At 37.7% G+C, this 24665-nt stretch overlaps 1 protein-coding gene across 1 annotated transcript in view; it reads right to left on the bottom strand.

The window, feature by feature from the left end:
* The window catches only part of chn1 (chimerin 1), a 95201-nt gene extending 71430 nt beyond the window's left edge, over positions 1–23771 (bottom strand). Inside the window, exons 1-3 of the mRNA XM_079822455.1 lie at positions 23413–23771; positions 10896–10934; positions 10619–10674 (exon numbers count right to left, since the gene is read on the bottom strand). Of these exons, the coding sequence (XP_079678581.1) occupies positions 10619–10674; positions 10896–10934; positions 23413–23431 (114 nt within the window). The 5' untranslated portion in view covers positions 23432–23771. The remainder of the gene's footprint in view (positions 1–10618; positions 10675–10895; positions 10935–23412) is intronic.
* Positions 23772–24665: the final 894 nt, after the last annotated feature.

Genomic DNA, 24665 nt, shown 5'->3' with positions numbered 1-24665 from the left:
GAGCTTCCTCAAGAACCAATGAGGTTCATTCTCGTGTTGCGCATCACGTTTGAGCTTCCTCAAGAACCAATGAGGTTCATTCTTGTGTTGCGCATCACGTTTGAGCTTCCTCAAGAACCAATGAGGTTCATTCTCGTGTTGCGCATCACGTTTGAGCTTCAGCAAGAACCAATGAGGTTCATTCTCGTGTTGCGCATCACGTTTGAGCTTCCTCAAGAACCAATGAGGTTCATTCTCGTGTTGCGCATCACGTTTGAGCTTCCTCAAGAACCAATGAGGTTCATTCTTGTGTTGCGCATCACGTTTGAGCTTCCTCAAGAACCAATGCGATTCATTCTCGTGTTGCGCAGCACGTTTGAGCTTCCTCAAGAACCAATGCGATTCATTCTCGTGTTGCGCAGCACGTTTGAGCTTCCTCAAGAACCAATGAGGTTCATTCTCGTGTTACGCAGCACGTTTGAGCTTCAGCAAGAACCAATGAGGTTCATTCTCGTGTTACTAAACTGAACAAGCAAGAACCAATGACACTACTAATGACATAATTTTCATTTTTGGGTGAACTATCCCTTTAAACGCATTTCAAATGTTCAAGGTTTTAAGCGTGCAAGTATTTCTGTGCAAAAGTTAGAAAAGGTCCAAAATCATTCACCATAAAGGCAGTGGCTCAGTGGTTCATGTAGGATGTCTAAAAAAGGTTGGTGGTTCAATCCCCAGTTCCACCTGGCCAAGTGTTGAGGTGTCCATGAGCAACGTAACCCCAGCTGCTCTCGATGAGCTGGAGGCGCCTTGCATGGCTGACACCGCCGTCTGTGTATGAATGAGTGAATGGCTGAATGTGAGGCAATGTGTAAAGCGCTTTGGATGGCCATGGGTCTGTTGAAAGCGCTATATAAATGCTGTCCATTTACTATTTGACTGTATAGGTACGGTTACACACATTGTGATCCTGCTCTCACAGAGATGAATCTCCTCTAAGAGAGAATTACACAAGACTCTCACACAGGGAATGAAGGTTGGGTTCTTCCGTCACACATGAAAGCACGTTCTTGATAACTCCAAAGAAATCCCCTCATATCAAATCTAACTGCTTTGATTTGGTGAGTGCTGTGAGAGACGAGCGGGTCGCTGGTCTGTAGGACAGACAGGTCGTGGCTTCAGTCGTAATGAACAGAAATCTCTGCAGGAACACAGATCAGCACTGAGACGACACACTGAGCTCCCGAAGCACAACGCAATTCATTTACAGAGCTACAACACACACACAGCTGAGGTCAACCTCACACGGCCAGACGCTTCACCTTCTCTCTACATCAGAGCTAAAACACACCCTCAGTTTCCTCATAAAATGCATTAAAAATTAATGGAGTATGTCGAGGTTGCAAATTATTTTCACAGTAAAAATTGTTCTCAGAATTCCTTATTGCTTAGGACAATTGAGGATTAAAACCTCACTTATCTCTTGCAAACTAATTACTGTATGAATTAGACAGCTGGTTTATTCAAGCAATCGGGCCAATGGGATAATTAAAAGAAGAAAAAATACTAATATTTAGTAACAATATGGTCACTGATTAATCGTGATAAATCTATGAACCCTTAATGAGGATTGAGCTGAAGCTTGCCACAATACATAATTCAATTACGGCAAGAAAGGACAAACCCGCTCAGCAGTGCTAATGAAATCTGATAATGGGTGAAAGCAAACCCTTAATGGCTCGGACACAGACCGAGTGAATGAAAGCAACACGACCACAGCATCTGTGAGGGGGCGGCTTATTTCTTTAACTCTTACATGGAGGGTAGCCTGTGATTCTGATTCACATATCAAGTGAAATTCATGTTAATATTTTCTTGACAAATAAATGGCCAGTGATTAAACCAAAAGCATAACTGGTTCCTTTTTGGTCTTTATTTGACTGTTTACCAGTGATGGGAATAACGGTGTTATAGATAAACGGCGTTACTAACGGAATTATTATTTTCAGTAACGAGTAATCAAACAAATGACTGTTTCTCCCGTTACAACGGCGTTAGCGTTACTGAGAATAAAATGCGGCGTTTCTATAATTGAGCTCACTGAAGCGGTTTTCATCCGAACAGGCTCTCTGTCAGTCGGACTGCAACGTTTTTTTTTCTCTGGTTGGTTGGTGTGTGTGTGTGTGTGTGTGTGTGTGTGTGTGTGTATGTGTATATGTGTGTGTGTGTGCGTGTATGCCATGCGTGTTGGGGGGTGGGTGGGGTTTTACACATAACTGATGATGATTGGTGGGTGGGAGACAAGGTTGAGGTTGATAGGTTGAGTTCACACACACACACACACACACACACTCTTCCAGCAGCAACCTAGTTTTCCCAGTTGGTCTCCCATCCAGGTACTGACCAGGCTCAGCCCTGCTTAGCTTCAGTGGGAAACCAGTCTTGGGCTACAAGGTGATATAACTGCTGGCAAGAGTTATCAAGAGTTTTCCAAAAGTTTCTTGTCCACACTGAAACGTCGGAAAATGCTAAATTCACCTTACTGTGCATGCATTAAACCTCATAAAAGCTCACCGAGATGATAGAGAGAACAAGACATTATCAAGTTATCACACAATTCTTCTGGCAGGATACTTTTATTAAGTAAAATAGCACCTTTCACTGATGCATCCAGGTTGCACTCACTCACCATTATATGTTTGGTCTCAAACGAAGCGGCTGTCGTGTTTTGCCACAGGACAGCAGTTGTAAATTTAGTCTCATCTTTGCAGAACTGTGATATGAAGAGTGCGCACAATAAAATTGTATACATAGCACATAACATGCACAATAGTGGTATAAACATGAATACCTATTGGTACAATATGCGTCATATGACTTAACATGCATCATTGTTTTCAAATTCCTCGGTTTTCACAGTCCACACTACGACGCAAAGATGGCATTTTCAAATTTATCCGCTTTGGAGAGCGTTTTCAAAAAGCTACGTTTTCGTTGACTTAAAATGCCGTCTCAGTGTGGACGGAAGGCCAAAACGGAGAGAAAAAGATGCGTTTTCAAACGAAAACGTATTAGTGTGGGCACGGCATTAGATCTTCATATCAAATTCAACAAGGTTTTTTTTCCAATATGGAGGAGATTTTGCTCCATTGACATGATAACATCATGCAGATTTGTCGGCTGCACATGCATTATGTGAATCTCCCGTTCCAGCACATCCCAAATCTGAGATCTGGTGACTGTGGAGGACATTGGAGTAAAGCTGTGTATCGATACAGACGTCCCAATACGATTCACAAGATCTCAATTCAATTCGATTCTTGATTTTTCGATTCAATTTAATTATCACTGGCCCCACCACAAAAAAAGTAATAAATGAATAAAATAGTTATTGTTTTTGACCCATGTATCCTTGTATTGTGATAAACAAGGTTGTGACACTGAAAATTTTAGATACAGTGAAATTTTACAATTCTCGATTCCAATTTCGATACCACAGCTAAAACTACTAACTCACAATTTTAAGATTATTAAACACAAGTGAGCAGTCATTAATACAAAAGAACAAATTATTAAATAAAGCAATGACACAAACAAATAAACATTTTTTTACAGTCTATGGTTCTGATGCTCAGTTTGAACTTCCGCAGATCGTCTTCACCATGTCTACAGGCCTAAGTTGCTGCCATGTGTTTGGCTGATTAGATATTTGCATTAATGAAAACAATTTTTTGACATCTAGGAAACCAGAACAACAGTTTCAGACAAAAAAAAAAATCCTGGTAACTATGAACTCCTGGGTCACAAATAATTATCTTGTTCCTTTAATTTTAGCAGAAAACTTTCACAATTTGACTATTTCGTGTTGACTGAACACTTGAGATAGAAAAACCATGAACAAAAGTGAGCAAGGTGAAAGATATGATGACCTAGATTACAATGAGTATGGGTTATGGGTTTAAAATTAGGCAGGCCACTAAGGTCTAATGTAAAATCAGAGTCCTGAAGCAAAAGCACTTTCTGTGATAAAAAAAGAAAGCCGAACACTTTTGAAGTGTCCAGTGAGTTGTGTGTGTGTGTGTGTGTGTGTGTGTGTTTGAGGACTCTGCTCACTGATTTGCATGTGCTGAATGCAAAACCAAAAAAATGATGGGGCCTTTTGAAGGGGATTAGACAGGGTTAAACCTCTTGCCACAATAACCCTCCGCCCGCACAGGACTGATGCGCTTTACAGGAGCAGATAATGGCCAGCAGCCCAGAGCAAGAAACGGTCCAGAACGAGTCCTTAAGAAGCCCTTGAGATAAACATGAAGAGCAGTGTGCATCTGTTTAATGTTAATCCACCATTAATTAAGAAGACGTCCAGTCAGCTGAGGCGGGCCGGGGGGAATGGGTGTAAAATACCTGCTGAATTGTGCTAACAGCAGGAGACACCGTCCCACCGTCAGCAGATCAACATCTTATTAAAACTCCCTCCGAACACACACGCGTTCGTCTGCGGCTTTAAGACTCACTACAGCATATGGCTGTCTGCATAATCTTTATGATCAACGAGAACATCAAAATATATAAAACACAGTCACACTAAAACTTCATGTAATGTTAGTGTTACAGCACGCATAAATGATCTTTTCTAATGTTTTTAAGCCCTGAAGGCATTTGAGGAGTTGTTTTTTTTCTGAGCAACTCGTAGCATAATGCTGCGTTCACACCAAACGCGAATAGAGCGTCTGGTGATTTGAATGTGAAGTCAATGAAAGGCGTGTTGACACGCGTGTTGGAGGTCCTGCGGCGCGATAGATGCGTTTCATGCGGCGCGATGGACGCGATTCCGCCTCATTCACGAATTGAGCGTCTTGCGCGATACGCGCGTTACATGCGAATGGTGCTTTTTGTGCATTAACGAGTTTGAAGCGAATTCACGTCTGACGCCCGATTTGAAAAATCTGAACTTTGGCATCAATTCAAGCCGAGTTAACCAATCAGGAGCCTGCTCGCTAAGGTCACGTGGTAAAGTGACGTGATGAGAAACCCTGCAAAATTTAAAAATACTACTATTGTGTCACAAATTGAAGTTAAGACTTTTTCAGGTGAGAATGTAGTTGTTTAAAGCTCAAATGTGTGGTTTATTTATAAAGAGAGCGCCTATTTAAAAAAATGATCTTGTGTTTGTGGAGTTGTGAGCTCCAGGCGATCAGCGGGCGCTCAGCGCTCATTAACCCCAGCGAGAGCAGCCTTTCCTCGGCCAGTCCTTCTGCCGTCTGCCGCTGCCTCTGATGTCCTGTAGTGGCTCGTCTTGTGTAGATCTAACGGCCGATCTTTTGTGTCATGAATCTATCATTTGTTGTCTGCCAAATCGTTTTGACTGAGGACAAAGAGAAGTTTCATAACTTTATTTTTTAAGGATATTTAAATATACATGCAGTTAATATAATGTAGGAGTTGCCTGGACCACATTTGTGTGGCTATTAATGTTTAATATATATTTTTAATGAAAATGAAAAGAGGCAGAGTTGTGTTTTATGACATATTTCTCCTGGAGCGCCTTGAACGCGCGTCTATTTCGCTTCAAACGCTCGATTTCTACGCGCGTCCAATTCGCTGTGGACGCGCGAATGGATTCAAAATGTTCACGCGTCAAACTAGACGTGGTAGACGTGATTTTGACGCTCTATTCGTGTTTGGTGTGAACGCAGCATTAGAGAGTCAAAAGGTAGGTATCGTTTGATAGAACACTTACATTTTTTAAAAATATACATTTTCATTACATTGGGACACACTCAAACTGAATATAAAACAAAATATATATCATTTATTATTATAATTTTACATATATCTTTCTTCTTTGACATTCAATAACTGCGGAAGGCAATAAACCAGGAAGATGGTAGGGGTGTGCCATATCATACCATCCACAATAACACCGGTATACATTTTTACATGATTTAAAAAAAAAAAAGTGTCATATCGCGATATCAATGATATAGCGACGCAATGACGTATGGCGCATTTACATTCTCTAGCGAGCACAACAACAACACCATTCTGAGTAAGAGCAGCATGTCAGCCTCAGATGATGATTAAGTACATAAAAAGGAGCTACTTCAATAGTATGGAAGTGGTTTGGTTACAAGAGGACAGACCTCCAACAAAGATGGCAAAGAACCGGCCGACGCAAAGCTCTTATGCCATGGTTATTTGCCAACATTGACAACTTAAAGCTGTTGATGTTTGCAATGTTTGACCGGGAGAGTAAAGCTGGCGGTTATTACGGCTCGTGAGATCTAGCATTCTGCCCACTCTGAATCAGACACAGAGATAAAGTAGTGCGTACCATTACATTTATTTGAATGAATGAATTATAGGATTTATTTGAATTAATTATCAAGAGCTAGAGAGAGAGATTCGTACCTGCTTCTGTTCAGCGTCTCTCTTAACAACGAAGATGTGCGTTTATTATTTAAAAAAAGTGATGTAAACCCATCGTTGCTGAGAAATATAATGTAGTGATCCATTAGCGAAGCTATTTTACGAGAAAAAGTCGCGGGGCTGCGTTGATAACAAGTGTCTCATGTGTGTGTGTCTGTGCGCTTAAATGTAAACAGCGCATTAATAGAGAACAGTGATTCAAATGACTTGAACTATCTGTCCATTAAAATATTTTATTACGCACCTTCCAACCAATCAGACACGAGTATTCAGACAGACCATGGCATACATTACTTAGTTGTTGTTACATTAAAATGTTAAGGGGTTATGTTATACTTTTATTATAGTTATTTCCAGGGAAAACACAACCAACTTGTCCCAAGGCTACTTTTTTACTTTGCTTACATTTGATTGCAATCACCAATAAAATGTTGTTCCATATATTTGTTTCTATATTGTCATAAAAATCATTATCACAAATATTCTTGAAATATTGTGATACCATTTTGAGGCTATATCGCCCACCCCTAGAAGAAGGTTCTTTTTTGGTGAAGTGTCCCTACATGTGAGCTGCATCTGGATCAATTGTATGGTGATAGCATAAAGTAATCAAAGTTACAGCATTCGGAGCTTTTCATTTACGGAGTGTCTATTCACACCAAGTGCAGATAGTGCGCCTTGTTGGCAAGTGCCATTCACACTAGCTCCACCTAACAATGCCTGGTTGGGCCAAACAAGATTACAAAAAATAACAATAATAATATTTCAGCGTCTTCAGTGGTGTAGTCAGTAGAGCGTAAGGTTTAAGGATCTTGTTTTTGACGCGTTCGACCCGGGTTCGAATCCGCCTTTTGCAGAGCTCGCTCTTCTCTCTTTTCCCATCACAAATCACATCGGAAAGGCATTTACTTTCAATAAATATTAAGAAAATGTTCTAAATGTGGAAATAAAGTGCCTGACCAAATGTTTAATAATAATAAAAGCATTTATTGGTTAGGGGTCGGTGTAGGGAAGGCTTTTATTGTCCCATTAGGGCGGCATCCATTTAATAATTTTAATAAATATAATAATTTACACTCCATGTTATTGTTCCATCCTGTTAATGTTCAACAATACTGAGGTGCAAATAGTATGTATCTGTCAAAATAAAGTATGAATAGCATCTAATTACATTTACACATATTGCAAAGAACTGCTGCTTAACATGGTGTAAATATATCACCATTTTTATATAGTGTAAATATCATCTATCGCCAAGATACCTTTCAAATGGCATATGACACATGACTATCTGAGCTGTATGATGATTTTGATATATACATAGTAGAGAAAAGTATTTCATTAAATTATGAAGTGAACAGAAGTTCCCTTTCAAAGCCTACAGCGAACGGCCGGTTTGGACTACATCCATGTACATCCTGCTTTAATTACGTCAGTAGAGCAGTTTGTCGACTAACCTCCGCCCACAAGAACGCGCGAAAAAGGGGGCGTGGTCTTGTTGCTCCCGCGTGGAGAATAGGAAGTGTTGCGTTCGGTTGCGTTCGTATAGTTTGTTTGTCGCCATGTCGTCGAGACGCTGTTATTTTCATCCCGGAGTCAAGTCTCCTTTGTTTGGCTTTCCCAGGGACGCTGTACTTAGAGATCATTGAGCGCATGCATCCCCGTTATGGTAAGAGGCGTGACCTTTCCGGTAACGTGCGCTCTGCGTGCGCTAAGCTGCTGTCCAATCACAACACGGGAACCGCTGGCACAATCAGAACTCGTTACGTATTTCTGAAGGAGGGACTTCATAGAACAGGGAAATCTTTCAAGTCGTTTTGAGGACAGTGAAAACAGCGGTATACAGATAAGTAAATTGTGTGAAAAATACTGTGTTTTTTTACACGCGAAACATGAACACGTTATATTGCACACTGTAAACACAATCAAAGCTTCAAAAAAACACGAAAAACGGGACCTTTAAAGGGATAGTTCACCATTCACTCACCCTTATGTTGTTCCAAACCTGTTTGAGTTTCTTTGTTCTGCTGAACACAAAGGAAGATATCTGGAAGAATGTTTGTAACCAAGCAGATCTCGGCAGACATTGACTTCCATAGTGGGGAAAAAAATACTAATGTTAGTCAATGGCTGCCGAGATCTGCTTGGTTACAAACATTCTTCCAGATATCTTCCTTTGTGTTCAGCAAAACTAAGAAACTCAAACAGGTTTGGAACAACATGAGGGTGAGTGAATGACAGAATTTTCATTTTTGGGTGAACTGGCCCTTTAAGGGGTTAAAGCAAACACAGAAAAGCCACAAATATCAAGAAAAAAGTCCAGACAGTAGAAGAGCAGAGAAAAAGAAGGGTCAAGACATATACAGGTCATATTACATCGCAAAATTAAAATGAAGAAATAAGAAATTGCATTCTTATTAAAGAAAATTAAGCCATTTTTAACCATTTTTTTTATTTTTCATCCATGCAATAAATAAATAAATAAGACGCTGTTTTGAACCATTGTTGTATCTGTTGTGTTGCCTATAATTAATCATTTTATAATTGATAAACTTTCTTTAGGCAAAAAATAAGTAAAAATTATAGTTATTTTTGGGATGAAATGTAGTGCTCTTTTTTTCAAACTTGATTCTGAATTCTGAGAGAATGAATAAATAAATATATATAAATACAATTTAAATTGTAAATATTTAAATCATCATGGTATTTGTTGTGCTGCCTATAATTTATGATGATGTAAATAAAAATATTGTACTGCAGTGTTTTTTTACTGGGGATAAATGTTTAATTTGAAAATAATATCACAATTCAAAAGAAAAAAGGCATAATCGAACTGAATTCTGAATGAATAGTATTTAAACTCTATCACTGCATTTGTTATAATGCAAAACTAAATGTCACAAAGCAATAAATAAAATACGTACAAGTAAAAATAATAATTCATTTTGGGGTGAAATGTGTTTTTCCTAACTTAACTCTGAATTAATTAATAAATATTAGGGCTGTCAAAAGATTCATCGCGATTAACCGCATCCAAAATAAAAGTTTGTGTTTACATAATATATGTGTGTGTACTCTGTTAATTATTATTTATATATAAATACACACACAAGCATGTATATATTTAAGAAACAAATATTAGTTTTATATATAAAACATTTATATTTATATATATTATAGATTATATAAATGTATATACATGCAAATATTTCTTAAATATATACATGAATGTGTGTGTATTTATATATAAATAATAAATAACAGAGTACACACACGTATATTATGTAAACACAAACTTTTATTTTGGATGCGATTAGTCACGATTAATCTTTTGACAGCCCTAATAAATATATATAAATACAATTTAAATTGTAAATATTTAAACCATCACTGTATTTGTATCATTTCTGCTGATTTAAATAATCAAAGAAAACAAAAAATTGTGCTACAGTCATTTTTACTGGGGATAAAGGTTTCATTTGTGAAATTTAAAAAATAAAAGTCTTAAAATAGGCTGAATTTTCATTTTCCAGTACAGGCCTAATCAAACTAAATAATTAAAAAACAAAAATAGATATATCAAATAATTAAATAACATTAATTTGATGAATACCAAAAGCGCAGTAATTTCCTCATTAATGTCCCTCTGTGAGGAAGCCGTTCTGCAGACTGTGATGGGCCAGGGCAATGAGATTAAATGTTTGGCCCGTCTCTAAACGCAGCACCGGACCGGAGGCTGTTTCCACAAACACAAGATTATCATGATCCAGAAGATGAATAATTCAGCAGCAGCAGCATCTCCTCGCTCTGTAATTACTGCCCCTGCGATCTGCCTGACTAATGGAGCAGCGCAGCTTCTCATCTACTGTGTTTATCCTGCATCTCGCCTCTGGAGGTTACCACAAGTCTAGACCGGCGTGCAATTAACACGTGCTTTTGTAATTCAACCAAGATTGGGTGACCTAATTAATATTCCGGCTGATCCCAAAACATTTCATATGCACAGAAACATCAACAAACTATATGAAGTGAGGGTTGTTACAGAGCAAACAGCTCAAGTCGTGAATGTGTCGTCCACCAGGGGGCGCTTGGAGGCTCACTAAACCCAATTCAAACTCTGGAGACATTGTATCCTTAAAAGTCTTACATTTATACACCCGTTTAAACCCATTACACTGCATTTATATCCGTTCATTGGCTGATATTCACTCACCTCAGACGTGCACGTGACTCTGCGTGGATGCGGCGCCTCCTGCTGGAGCTGGTACACTATTACAAACAAACACCACAAGGGGAATATACACATTACTTACAATACAATATATGAATTATGTAATGTATAAAGTATTTAGAAAAATATCTATCTTAATGCATATTTCTATATTACACATGGCTTGTTTTTCTTGTGTGATGCAGTTGAAAGAATAATGTTCAATTGTGAAATGTTACTGCAAAGAAATTAGATGTCGCTTTATTAAAAGTACACTTACAATAGGATTTCCACACGGGAGGTCTGTACTCATCATTATCTGAGAGAAATAAGAGACATTATTCAATTAAACAAAGTGCAAATGCATGAAAATGACACTTTTAAAAAGAAATGCTTGAAGAATTCATGTTTCCATCTTTATTAGAGGAATTCAATGCTAGAAACACATTGCACATCTACTGTAACAAGAAGGAAACAGCGATGTAGTGATCTGACACTACAGAAGAGAGTGTGTGTGTGTGTGTGTGTGTGTGTGTGTGTGTGTGTGTGTGTGTGTGTAAGTCAAAGCAAACTTCATGTGTGTGTGTGTGTGTGTGTTGATAGTGTGAGACTGCCGTCTGCTGGACAACAGTAGGATTTGCAGTTTTTATATTACTTTTGTTAAAGATTGATCTCATGCAATTATTGTTTTACTAAAACCTTTTATTTATTACTGATCTATTAATTTTATTTGGCAATGCAAGACACAGAGGAATTATATTATATTACATTATATTTAGTGCAAAAATCAAATCAATGAAATCGCTGATATTATATATATATATATGCATTTCATTACAATTTAAAATAACTGTTTTCTATTTGAATATATATTGTAAAATGTAGTTTATTCCTGTGCTCAAATCTGTATTTTCAGCATCATAACTCTAGTCTTCAGTGTCACATCATTCTGATACGATGAGTTGATGCTCAAGAAACATTTATGATATTATGTGTTGAAAACGCTTGTGTACAATTTATTTCTCAGGATTTTTTGATGAATAGAAAGTTAAAAAGAACATTTATTTTAAAAAATAATCATTTGTAACATTATAAATGTCTTTACTGTCACTTTTGATCAATTTAATGCATCCTTGATGAAGAAAATAATATTTGTTTTAAATAAAAAAAAATCTCACTGACCCCATTATTTTGAACAGTAGTGTTAAATGTTACAAAAGATTCTATATAAAAAATAAATGTATCAGTTTCCACAGAAATATGAACTGTTTTCAACATTGATAATAATCAGAAATGTTTCTTGAGCAGTAAATCATCATATTTGAGTGATTTCTGGAGGATCATGTGACGCTGAAGATGAACATACAGATTTGATGACAGGAATAAATTACATTTTACAATATAATCACATAGAAAACTGCTTCTTTTAAAAACATAAATCTTACAGATCCCAAACTTTTGAACGGCAGTGTACATATATATATACACTAGGGATGGGGGATAAAAAAAAATTATTCAGCATAGTATTGCGATATTTTGTGTGATGATATTGTATCGATATTATCAGGAACTGAATTTCAGCTCATACTGTGCTAAATTTTTACCGCGAGCTCCACGCTTATAATAAGGGAAATAAAAATCATTTTAAATATTTCTTTCACACTGTATGCGTGACAATCACAAACAGCGCATCACTCTCGCTCACACACACACACACACACACACACACACACACACACACACACGTGCGCAGTGAGCTGTGTATGACATGCTAAGTCAATGTGAGATGAACAGCTGAAATTAGGATTTAAAAAAATGTACATTTTGGATTTAAAGTCAAAATTATGACTTAAAAGTCTAAATTATGACCAAAACACATGACATGACTTTTTTTTTTTTAAATGTGCTTTTAATTTTTTGATTCACACTTATAATAATAATATTTACATTATTGTTTTTATTTTGTGCAATATATATATATTTATATAGGTTTTTTTATTTTGAAATCAGTTTTTACAACAGAAATGAATCAATCACAAACGTACTTTAGCTTTTCATCTAAAACAAAATTCAAATCCTATCATCACTGCTATGAAGCATCGGTGTTGTGAAAAGCGCTATAGAAATAAAGCTGACTTGACTTGACTTGTGTGTGCGGGAAGCGCATTCTCGCATATTTCTGAACATGGACTGCTCTGTCGTGTGGAGCAGTTATATGATGGATAGATGCACTTTTATGGACTTCAAACACGTCCCAACAAGTCACTGCCATTATAAAGCTTGGAAGAGCAGGACATTTTTAAAGGGGTCATGAACTGGCTTTTTAAAAAACATCTATACTGTTGTCTGATGTCAACTTATGACGTTTGCGTGGTTTTTCCATTCATAAACATCATAATGAATAAGTAATAGGCTATTTTATAGGGCTGTAATCAACCAAAGAAAATCTTGGTCGACTGAAGTCCTGAAATTTTCGACTAAAAATCGACTAAAATGACGTTAGGAAAAAAAACGTTAAATGAATAAGCTGCGCACTGTGCGCAGTACTTGGTAGCCTTGTTGTCTGCCTCAATTAATTATAAATAAACATAAAAAACTAGTAGGCTATTTGCAGAATATTAAATCGTTTTTGAGCTGATTATTTTGCACTGAAATGAGTCTGACGGCTCTGACAGCGTTGCTTCACGTGCACCTGCGCAATATCATAGCCTATGACTTCCGAGAATATAGTACTATGTTAACTAGATATCATCACAAGAACTTTTGAGGAATATGCAACATAATTTAGACAATTGTTTTTGTCATATGTATTATAATAACTGACAGACATTATCATTTCAGCCGCTCTGTGCAGCTCGAACAGGATCAGCTGAGCTCAGCTTCGCGGCTGAGACACGAATAGACTATTAACTTAAAGCTTTTACTCTTAAACACAAAAGGCATGTCCACTTTAATAAAAAAGGAATTTTTATTAAACAAGCCAGATCAAGAGCAAAGAAAACGCTCTCACAATTAAATAAATAATATACAAGAAAACTAGCCTTCTTCAATCTGTCTCTCTTCTCCAGTTGGTTGGGCTAATCCAAAATAAGTGGAAACAATGGGGGTGTTCTGAAGGCAGACTGATACCTGTGAAACAGGGTTGCTCTGAAAACACCCCCATTAGCAATTAGTGCTTTCCACCTGATGAAATGAACGCAGCGCGGCAAAACTGATTAAATGAACGCAGCAAAACTAATGAAATGAACGCGGCAAAAAATCGACCAATCAGAATTTTGGTCGAGCCAGAACGTATCAACTAATAATCGACTAATCGACTGGGAGATTACAGCCCTACTATTTTATGCCTTGGTTTTGAGGCTCTCTCAACCGGAATGATTCGCCCACAGGGCTCGCAAACTATCTTTATCAAACAAACACAATGATTTATCTCTCATCCACCCGCGAATAATTGGAATGTTATCTTTTTTATTACTTGGCCCACCCGATCAGTGGATATAAGCGCAAAGCGTGCATCACACACCAAGTACGTTGCAGACTGCATGCATGATCAAAACTTCCGCGATTGTATTTTTCCCTCAAATATCAAGTCAAGAGAGTGAACGCACATCAAGAAAGGAATGTTATTTCACCATTTAAGATATCACCGGCCTGCCGACGGGCTATGTTTTGGTTGTCCGTCTGGAAAACACATAGCCCCGGGACATTGGACTTTGCAAGCCCTAGCCCATACATGTCCGAGTCTGATCCCGAATCACAATGAACCAAAAAAAAACACAAATAAAGGATTCTCCAGCCTGTGACGGTGTGCTAATGTTCAGTTAGACGCGTACACATAATCAATAGATATCAAACGATCTGTAACAATGCAATATTATCACATATAAAAAACATTTTTTACAAAAAACATTAGTGTGTTGCTTCATTCATTCATGTAATCTCATCCTGTCTGCAGATCCAGTCTCTTGTTTACAAACTAATCCGCGGTGAAATTAAGGAACAAACGCGCAATGTCTTCCCCACGTGAGCTGGATATTCATTAAAAATAAAGTTCATCCATGCATTCATAATATTGGAATCTGATTGAAGCTTATACAGCATGTTTATTGCTTGGAAGTTTGATCCGGTTTAGCTCCACGGAGGCCTGTAATCGGTGGGCGGGGCTGCAGAATCAGGCGTTGCTCTTCTTCTGTTGAGGAAGTTTTCAGTTCTTATATTACCATGACCTTTTATATCTCAAAAGCCAAGGGAAAGTTGATTTCTCAACTCATCCTTAGCTGTTTTCCTACAGACACTTTCTATTTTGTGAAGCTCAACTATCTTTTGCTGCTCATCAGAATTCTGTGAATTCATATTCTGTGGTTGTACTCATTGTGATGAATGACTAAGGGAATTTGGCCTTTGTTTCCTCATATTTATACTCCTGTGAAACAGGAAGTCGTGGCTGGACAATGTCATGCTCCTAGTCACCCTGGTGCGCTAAAAATGTAAATATGAATGGGAATATACTTCGGAGATATTTTACTCAAGAGAATTTCCAGTAATTTCTAATAATTGTGACTAACATGCAAACCGTGATACACTTCCATTCAAATGTTTGGTGATAAAAAATAAATTAATTTTTAAATTAATAAGTAATCAGAGATTTCACAATAATACAGTTTTACTGTATTTTCTACTGACTTCTTTGGCTATAATATTAAACTTCTTTTTTTTAATTACAACTAATTTATTTTTGCACAGGATACAATTTTGTTGGCGTTTCTGAATGAATTTGCTGTCAAGCCGACATGAAGACGTTTCCAAGAAGTGTTCATTGTAAGATTAATGAATGCTAGCAGGAAACCCGTGTGGAAAGACCCTGCAGTGAGCACTTGATGAACAATAGAGCGCAGGAGAGAGAGAGAGAGCGAGAGAGAGAGAGAGAGAGAGAGAGAGAGAGAGAGAGAGAGAGCGAGAGAGCGAGAGATAGAGAGATAGAGAGATAGAGAGATAGAGAGATAGAGAGATAGAGAGATAGAGAGAGATAGAGAGATAGAGAGATAGAGAGATAGAGAGATATAGAGAGATATAGAGATATAGAGATAGAGAGATAGAGAGAGAGAGATATAGAGAGATATAGAGAGATAGAGAGATAGAGATAGAGATAGAGAGATAGAGAGATATAGAGATATAGAGATATAGAGATATAGAGATATAGAGATAGAGAGATAGAGAGAGAGAGAGAGAGAGAGAGAGAGAGAGAGAGAGAGAGAGAGAGAGAGAGAGAGAGAGAGAGAGAGAGAGAGAGAGAGAGAGAGAGAGAGAGAGAGAGAGAGAGAGAGGCCCGTCACATCACTACTGAAGAACTGGCCCCGCTCCTGCTGCTCATTATAACTCACTCTCACTCTCTCCAAGGAAAGACCCTCTGACAGCTTCCTCTTCCTTTCACAGAAACATCCAAAATAGAAGAAAAAAACACCTCTCTATTATGTTAATCACAAAGGGCACTTCCAAGCTAAGCATTTGAATACATTCCAGTCTGTAGTGCATGAGATTCAGTGATGGAGAAGAGAATATGTAGGGTAAACGAAACCTGCCTATTAAGCTCAACAGAATCTACATTGAGACATTTTAGTGCACACTGCACAGGGTATTTGTTTTTTAGTACAAGATGTTAAAATAAAATAATCTCTCACACAATATTATTTCATTTAATTTTAATAGAGAAAAGCATTTAAATTAAGATATACATTATTAAATGCAAAAAGTCTGGCTGTGCTTAATGGGGACATTTTTGTACCCTTACACCCCTGTTGCCATTAAGCTCACAACATGTTTTTTAGAAAAATGTTATAAAGATTAACTTGAAGTGACAACCATCAGTTAAAGGTGGGGTAGGTAAGAATGATCTAAAACACTTTTGTCCAAATTTGTTTAAACTTTCTTTATATGTCAATACATAATTAAAATGTAAGTACTCTGAAAAAGAGAGTATAAAAATCGAGTGTCTCTAGACTTTTTAATCTGCAATAAACACCGCTCATTAGTTTTGTTCATTACTCTCTCTCGTTACCATGGCTACCGCCGCTTTTGCTCCAGGATCTGCCCACATGCCCCAGTGTTGCCGAGTCGGGCAACTTCCACACTGTTGCCGCGGCTGTTTTTCATGCCCGCGGGTTGAAGCGACCCCAATTATGTGATATTTTGCCCCGGGATTTGCGAATTTTAGCAGGCAGCCCTACCAAAAAGACACATATTTTACCCCCAAACGCGATTTTTACCGGAGAAACACGATTGGGCTTGTTTTGGGCTAGTTTTGAGTAGCAATTGGGCAGATTTTGTTGTGAAAACCTGGCAACCCTGGCACACCCGTTTGAGTTCAAGAGGCTGTATTTCTGCTGGACAGGTAATCTTTCATTTTGATTATACATTTTTGTGGTTTATGTTTTCATGAAGCATGTCTCACTAGCACACGTAGCTGCCTAATATAGCTAACATAACATTACTTAGCATAAAGTTACAATGTTATAAACTTAGCGAGCCATTAGTAGAGATGATAAATACTCAATATGCTTAGCTCAAGTTGATTGCTGTCGTGTTGAATTTCGCAAAATGTAACTTTAGATAACAAAATGCATGTGTAAAAGCTGGTACACCGCATCCAGGAACTTTCTTTAGAACTAAGTTAGCTTTAGCTTCTACCCTCTGTCTAAACTCTTTTACCATGTTCACCGGGAACTTTACCTGCACGTTTATTTCGGCCCTTGGTTTGTTTTTATATACTCTACAAATGTTTACTGATGTTTTTATCTTGTATCTGTGTGTGTCGTAGACACTGTGTTGTGTGTGTATTTCAAACTTTACCAGTATAGTTATTCTAGCTTGATAGTGAGTACTAAAAGACATCTTATTTGTTTAATTTTTAAGATTTTTTATTACATGTGATTCTGACATGCACTTCTCCGCTCGCCTCAGGTTAATAATGCGTCTTTCAGCTGAGCTGATCGCGGTCGGTGTAGGAGTTCATGTGTTTTGTGGGCGTGGCGAGTTCATGTGTTTTGTGGGCGTGGCTTTGGAAAGAGCCCAGAAGGGAGAAGGTGGAGTGAATGGAAATAATGAGCTGTCTTTAAAACAGTCGTGAGAGGTCTACAGACACTCAATTTTTATACTTTCTTTTTCAGAGTACTTACATTTTAATTATGTATTGATATATAAAGAAAGTTTAAAAAAATTTGGAAAAAAGTTTTTTAACCAAATCTTACCTACTCTACCTTTAATATTTAAAGTCTGTTTATGAAGTATTTACATAGACGTTCGGCGTGGATGAGCTTAATTACAGGAGGTAGTAACAAACACATTAATTGGTTAAGACAGGGGTCTTCAAATATTTTTCGGGGCAAGGACCCCTTAGACGATGGAGACATGGAGCATGGACCCTCGAAACAAAATGTGTCAAATATTAAGCATATAGCCTTCTTCAATATTAATAGAAACTAACTATATTATGATTAAGAATAAATTATATTATGTTAAGACAGTAGATCAGAACATTATTGTTGCTGCACGCATGACTGTATTTAACCCTCTAGGCGCCACGGTCGAGTTTACTCGACAAGATGCGGCACTGAATAAAACGTCCGATTTCGTCAAATAGGGTGTCAAATTTCGTTCGACCTCCCCTCCACTAGATGGCAGACATGTCATACTTCATCCCCGACTCAAAAAAACGTCATGCTTCTATACAAAATCTTCGAGCAAGAGCGCATTGAATCAGTGCGAACAAACGCAGAGCTAGCGTAGGGCAGTGCAATTAATCGAATTTCGATTTCGATTTCGATTTTGCCTCCCAACGATCACCAAAATAGTACAATCGAGAAAAAACGATTCTTTTGCCTTGCGTTCTGAATGAAAACGCGCACGCGCACATCCGCCCCTCCCGAACCCACAAATCTCTCTCAGTTCGTGAGTCTCGTGTGCATATCATCCGCTGGAATTTAAAAACTCGGCGCGAGTAAAGATGGCAGAAGGAGGGCAGTTACAGCAGCGTTTGGTGAGCAAAAAAGGCAAAACCAACTCCGTTGTCTGGGAACAGTTTGGCTTCGAGGAATCAGACGACGAGCAGAAACATGCTAAGATTTGCTACATGGTAGTGGCTGCAACGCAAGGGAACACCACGAATTTGTTTAACCACTTGAAAATTAAACAGAGTGACCTATGACAATCTAATAAAGAAACAAAAACTGACGAGAGCAGGGGTGCCGTGTAAACGTCCTTTTTTTCCTTCATATTTTTCAAATAATTCTCTCTTTGTAAACTTTGTTCAATGCATGCGAGATTGCGAGTGCTGCCATATTTTCGAATATGACCAGTCGTTTTCACCGTCATCACCCGGGTTTAGTGCTTTAGGGTTTAGGTTTAGAATGAGAAGCCGCGCGCGCTGTGAGAAAATGTGTCTCTGTGCGCTCATCCGAGAGCGCGCACACGTCTCTCAGCGCGCAAATATTGAGTTCTCTTTCAAGTCTTGCTCTTAAACGGACAAACTCACACAAAACGTATGTCAACATGTCCATCTTGATGAGTATCTTAGCAGACATAGTCTGTATATGCCTTAAGTGAACTTTATACAGTCGATAAAGAAGACGCGAGGTCTTAAAGGGGCAGTATCCTTTACTGCTGTCTGTTTAATGTCAAACAACAAAAGACAAGGACATCACTCACCGCTCTTGATTGAATAGCTTTTGTAAGTTTAATAGGATTAATCTTTAATTTATGCACTCAAATATGCAATGTTATTTTACACTTGATACATTTCTGTACCTGAAAACTAATGTTAGACGTACATGAAAAGCATAGCCGAACCATATTGTTGATCTTATTTATTTGTGGTTATCATTTTTACGTGAATACTTTTATACTTTGATTCGAATATATGTTATATTATTTATTTTAATAGTTCAAAAAGTACAACAAATGTTACAATTTCAATTGAATTGTTGAAAGGTATATTTTTAATAAATACAACACATTCCCAAAGTCATGTGAAATAATCGTGTTACATAATCGTGATTTCAATATTGACCAAAATAATCGTGATTATGATTTTTTCCATAATCGAGCAGCCCTAAGCTAGCGTCTTGTCTCGTCATCTCACTCATGATCTCTGCCTTGCCGTGGCGAGTGATCTTTTGAACTAAACAGGTCTTGTCTACTTGTGTTTGTGTGTCATATGAATAATAGACATGTGCCCCATACATGGAATCAGAGTGCCTACTGTATGTAGTAATTCAGTATTGTGCAATATAGCATACAGAAGGTGAGGGATATTTTGGGGGCAAAGAAGTGCTGCATTTTATCATTTAAATATGTGATATGAAAATTCTAAAATCCACGATGGCCACCACCATATGATGTCATAATATGCAAATTAGATGGGAAAATGGAATCCCTACATAAACTTTGGGTCATCCTTAATATTTCTCTAATTTACAGAAAGTCTCTATCTTATCACTTTTAAGATACAGCCTTTTGAATTTAAGATGTCAAAATCGAATGTTTTAGGAAAAAACCTCTGGCGCCTAAAGGGTTAACTTTTCATTGTTAAAATTGAGATTGATGCATCATAAACAGCATGCTGCGATAAAAATCACAATTCATTAGTTGTTTGCATTTGTTGTAAATTATTTTAATTGATTTGCAGAGTCATACATTTATTTTACTAATCAGATGGACAATTAAACATTTACCTGAACCTTAGTTTATTAAAAATTCACATTTTAATTTTACTGTCAGATGGGCAATCAAACATTAACTTAAACTTTAGTTTCAAGTTTACTAAACTTTTTTTTCCGCAATTTCAATTTATGATTACTGCATAATCACGAATCACACATTTTCGTCTATAGGTAGACTAAAAACAATACTTTTTTATTCAATGGATTATAGCTATATAGCCTCAAAAAGAGCGCTCACTTAATCACAATTAAGCTGTCACTCATCTCAGTTCGCGATCTCACAGCGTTCCATCAAAATCAGTAAAGTTGTCTGCACTGAATGATGAATTTCTTGCTTACATCGTCTTAAAGGGATAGTTCACCCAAAAATTTAAATTAGCCCATGATTTACTCTCCCTCAAAGTCATCCGAGGTGTGTATGACATTCTTCTTTCAGACGAATACAATCTGAGTTATATTACAAAAGTCCAGGCTAATCCAAGCTTTATAATGGCAGTAATTGTTGCTCTGTTTTTGAAGTCCATAAAAAATGCATCTGTCCGTCGAATAACGAGCTCCACCCGGCTCTGGGGTGTTAATAAAGGCCTTCTGAAGCGAATCAACGCGTTTGTGTAAGAAAAATATCCATATTTCAACATTTATTTCATTTTTTTCTATGGCTCTGCATCAGCCGTCCCCACACCATCACTTCCGGCCAATAAGGTCAAAATACATGCAAAATACCGGGGCGATCATAGATATATATCATTAGTGCCTGCGCGGATCGGTCGAATGAGGCATCTACGTATATATATCTTTAATCGCGCCTGTATTTTGACCTTATTCGCCAGAAGTTATGGTGCTGGGAATACTAGATGACATTCGTCTGATAAGAGGTAAAAAAATAACAAATATTGTTTGGTTCCTCGCAGAAACCGATCGTTCCGTGTCTTAAGACATCAATGTGTCGCCACGAGCCGCATGGTTTAATGTGGATTTGTATGTCTGTGTGTTTCATACTCTAAAATATCCCCATCGACATGCATTATACGACTATCACACTGCAACCGTTGGAGTTAAAAATCTTCATTTGTGTTCTACTGAAGAAACAAAGACACCTACATCTTAGATGCACTGGGGGTAAGCAGATAAACATAATTTCGTTTTTGGGTGAACTATCCCTTTAAAGAGAAAATTCACGATATCGAGCAGAACTCGGCACTGAATAAAAACTCTGCCGTTTTGAGCGGGGAGGATTCTAACTTAAACACCTCTGATTGGCCATTGCGTTCCAGAGACCATCAAGCATGTCTATGATTGGCTACATTTCTCAGCGCTGCAAAACCTGCTGTGAATGGAACATTTCAGGTTCTCCAGAGCGCAAACTCAAACGCGATGTTTGCCAAATCTGTTTCGCCAGTAATATTATACTATTACAGAATCAGCAGAGGGTGCTCTGCTTTCGTTTCAGGGTGCTTATATTTTAACTTGACCATTTCCCCATATTATATTTTTTTTGAAAAAAATTATTTGTGATCAAATATTAATTGGTGGACCCCTTGCAGTACCGCTGCGGACCCCCGGTTGAAGACCCATGGGTTAAGACATCATTATTATTTTCTTTTTATAATCTGAGCTCAAAGAGAGTAGTGTGCTTATGGGTACTTGAGCTTAATGGGTATGTTTACCCAAATTTTAGAGGTCACTTATTTCAAAACAAAGATGTAGCTTGATGACGCTTTTATTGTGCCAGCCACAGATGCCTCTTCCTCTTCTTCTGCTCATGTGTATGTGTGGTAACGCAGCGCTGTTTTATCATATCACACACATTTGAGTGTGTTGAAAGTTAGGTTTTAATGCTACTCTGAGCGTTCGCTCGGCGGCTGCTATGAGACACTTGTTCACACTGCAGTGAGAGATCGATATGGTAAAACATGGTACAATCAAGACCACGAGATTTACACAATAAGACTAACTGTGTTGAGCTGGAGAACAATCATTCGTTTTCTGTCCATGAATGATCCAAAAAGTTGCTCACCTGTCTAATAAAACACATCATATATTAAAGAGTCTTTGGTGTTTCCATGGTTTCTACAAAATAAAACCAGAAATCGAGGATAACGGGGTATGATGTCATTGAAAGGCCACGCAGGGTCTGTGTCCTGGTAAAAATTGCTTTAATTTAAACATTCTCGGAAACATTTGGGATAATGTACACAAGTCAACAAAATATACAACATTGTTCCAGTGGTTTTTGGTTATTTTAATCCAAAAATCTTACATATTGTGCCTTTAACATCATATCATCTTCTAACACTCGCACACTAGACCTGATAATCTGCGTGTATGATTCAGCATTACATATTAATAGAAAAAGGATGGATGTTTCCTCATCCAAAGATAAGAGCGCACACATTTCTTCACCATGACGTCAACAAGTGTTTGAGGCCATATGCTGATATATATTTGATATATAACATGTCCAAGAGCTTGTTTTAGGTTAAAATTGCAATCAAGTGTGCATTTAAATGGCTTCTCATTCATTTGATTCACCTTTTGATCATTTGAAATGGTCCTGCTATGTGACAAATAATTTTTTATGAAATGTAATTAGTCATATATTTAATATGAGCCACATATTACATATTTAAAATGGAGTCACAGAACATGTCAACATGTGTGTGTCTCCGTTCTGGTTCAATTTACCTGTTGCTATATAAGGTCGATAGATAGTGTGACTACTTCAACAAAGCAAATACTGACGATGAAGACGAACAAAAGAGAAGAATAACCTGACCTCCTTAAATAACACCAGAACAATGACAGACTGCAGGATGAAGCCAAACTTATTTTGACCACATGATCTCATTGTGTGTCTTACACTAATACTGATGGTCAGAGTGACTAGTGTTTCTTTCCACTGCTGAAATGATAAATCATATAAATCAATAAATCATGTTATGAAGTGTTAATATCGCGAGCCCAAAGGGACTGGAGAGATCTCTGTCAAATGTGTGTGTGTGTGTTTGCCTTCACACACATTACACACAGCGATCTGTTGTCATGCAAACTTGCAATAAAAGCAATGAAATGTGATCGACTCACCGAACACATGGATGGCCATTGCAGTCAGAGATCCAGATGGACAAAAGGGTCGAACAACACACACAAAATCTGCCTTATATCCTCACATCCGCAGTTATTCCATAAGGAATGAGTCTGATTATATGACTATATTCTTCTGAAGGCGAAAGATTTTGCTGAATTGTCCAATGTAGGAATCCTGCACAAGCCGAGCTAAACTTTGATTCCCACCGACTGAACACCGGGCACCGGGGACTGCACGTGCGGTGTGATGAGGAGAGATGTGTGTGTTGTGTGTTTGCTGCAGGTCTGTGGCTCTGATTCACTCCTCGCATCCCAGCACTGAAGTCGCCATCTTGTGAGACCACATGACCCGATCCACACACGCGCGCGCTCTCTTCCTCAGGGACTGCAGCCTCCTCATGGCGCGTTACCATGGAGACCCCCCTCTCTGTGACAACATGATGATGTTGTGCATGTTCATACGTTCATAATATCATAATTTGGGTGTCAAGAATTCATGTTCACACGACGTGTTTGAGATGGTATAGATCGCATATCGTATTCGAACAGTGAAAAGAAAAAGGATAACAAGCCTATTCATGAATGGATAGTTTTTAGATTTAAAAAAAGTTTTTCCCATTACCAAATCAAATCACTTTAGTCACAGCCTCCGTGCAATAACGTGAAAATAGCCTATATTGTTGTGGTCTGCAAAATTGTACTAGTTCTATAGAGAGAATACACAATGCAGTAGACCTATGTAAATTAACCATGGTTTTACCATAGTAAAAGTGTAGTAACCATGTTTATTGAGAAATTTTATTAGGCCATTTGTATATATTTACCATTTGTACAACCACAGTTTTACCACAACTTCCATAGTTAAACTATGGTTAGTGTAGCAAAACCATGGTTAATTCGTGGTTACCATGGTTTAACTATAATAACCATGGTTTTATTTGTGGTTACCATGGTTTTACTATATTTGTTTTTTTTTTGCAGTAAAACCATGGTTAATTTTCATAAGGGAACTACAGTTTTAAATAACTGCTGAAGTGTCTTTTAAAAGAAGATTATTTACATTTTCTGCTGGGTGATGTAGGGCTGCTATCCATACTTTCCGGTTCGAATCCAATTCACGAACACGCGATTCGATTCTAAGGGCACGTTTACACGACAACTATGTAAAAACTGAAGCGTTTTTCTTGTGTGTTTTTACAGACAACACCAAAAGGATCCCATTCACACGGATCCGTGTACACAATTAAGGA

Source organism: Gobio gobio, assembly GCF_949357685.1.
Source record: "Gobio gobio genome assembly, chromosome: 7".
NCBI lineage: Eukaryota > Metazoa > Chordata > Actinopteri > Cypriniformes > Gobionidae > Gobio > Gobio gobio.
The sequence above is the reverse complement of the archived record's forward strand: the minus strand, read 5'-3'. Positions and strand labels throughout refer to the sequence as shown.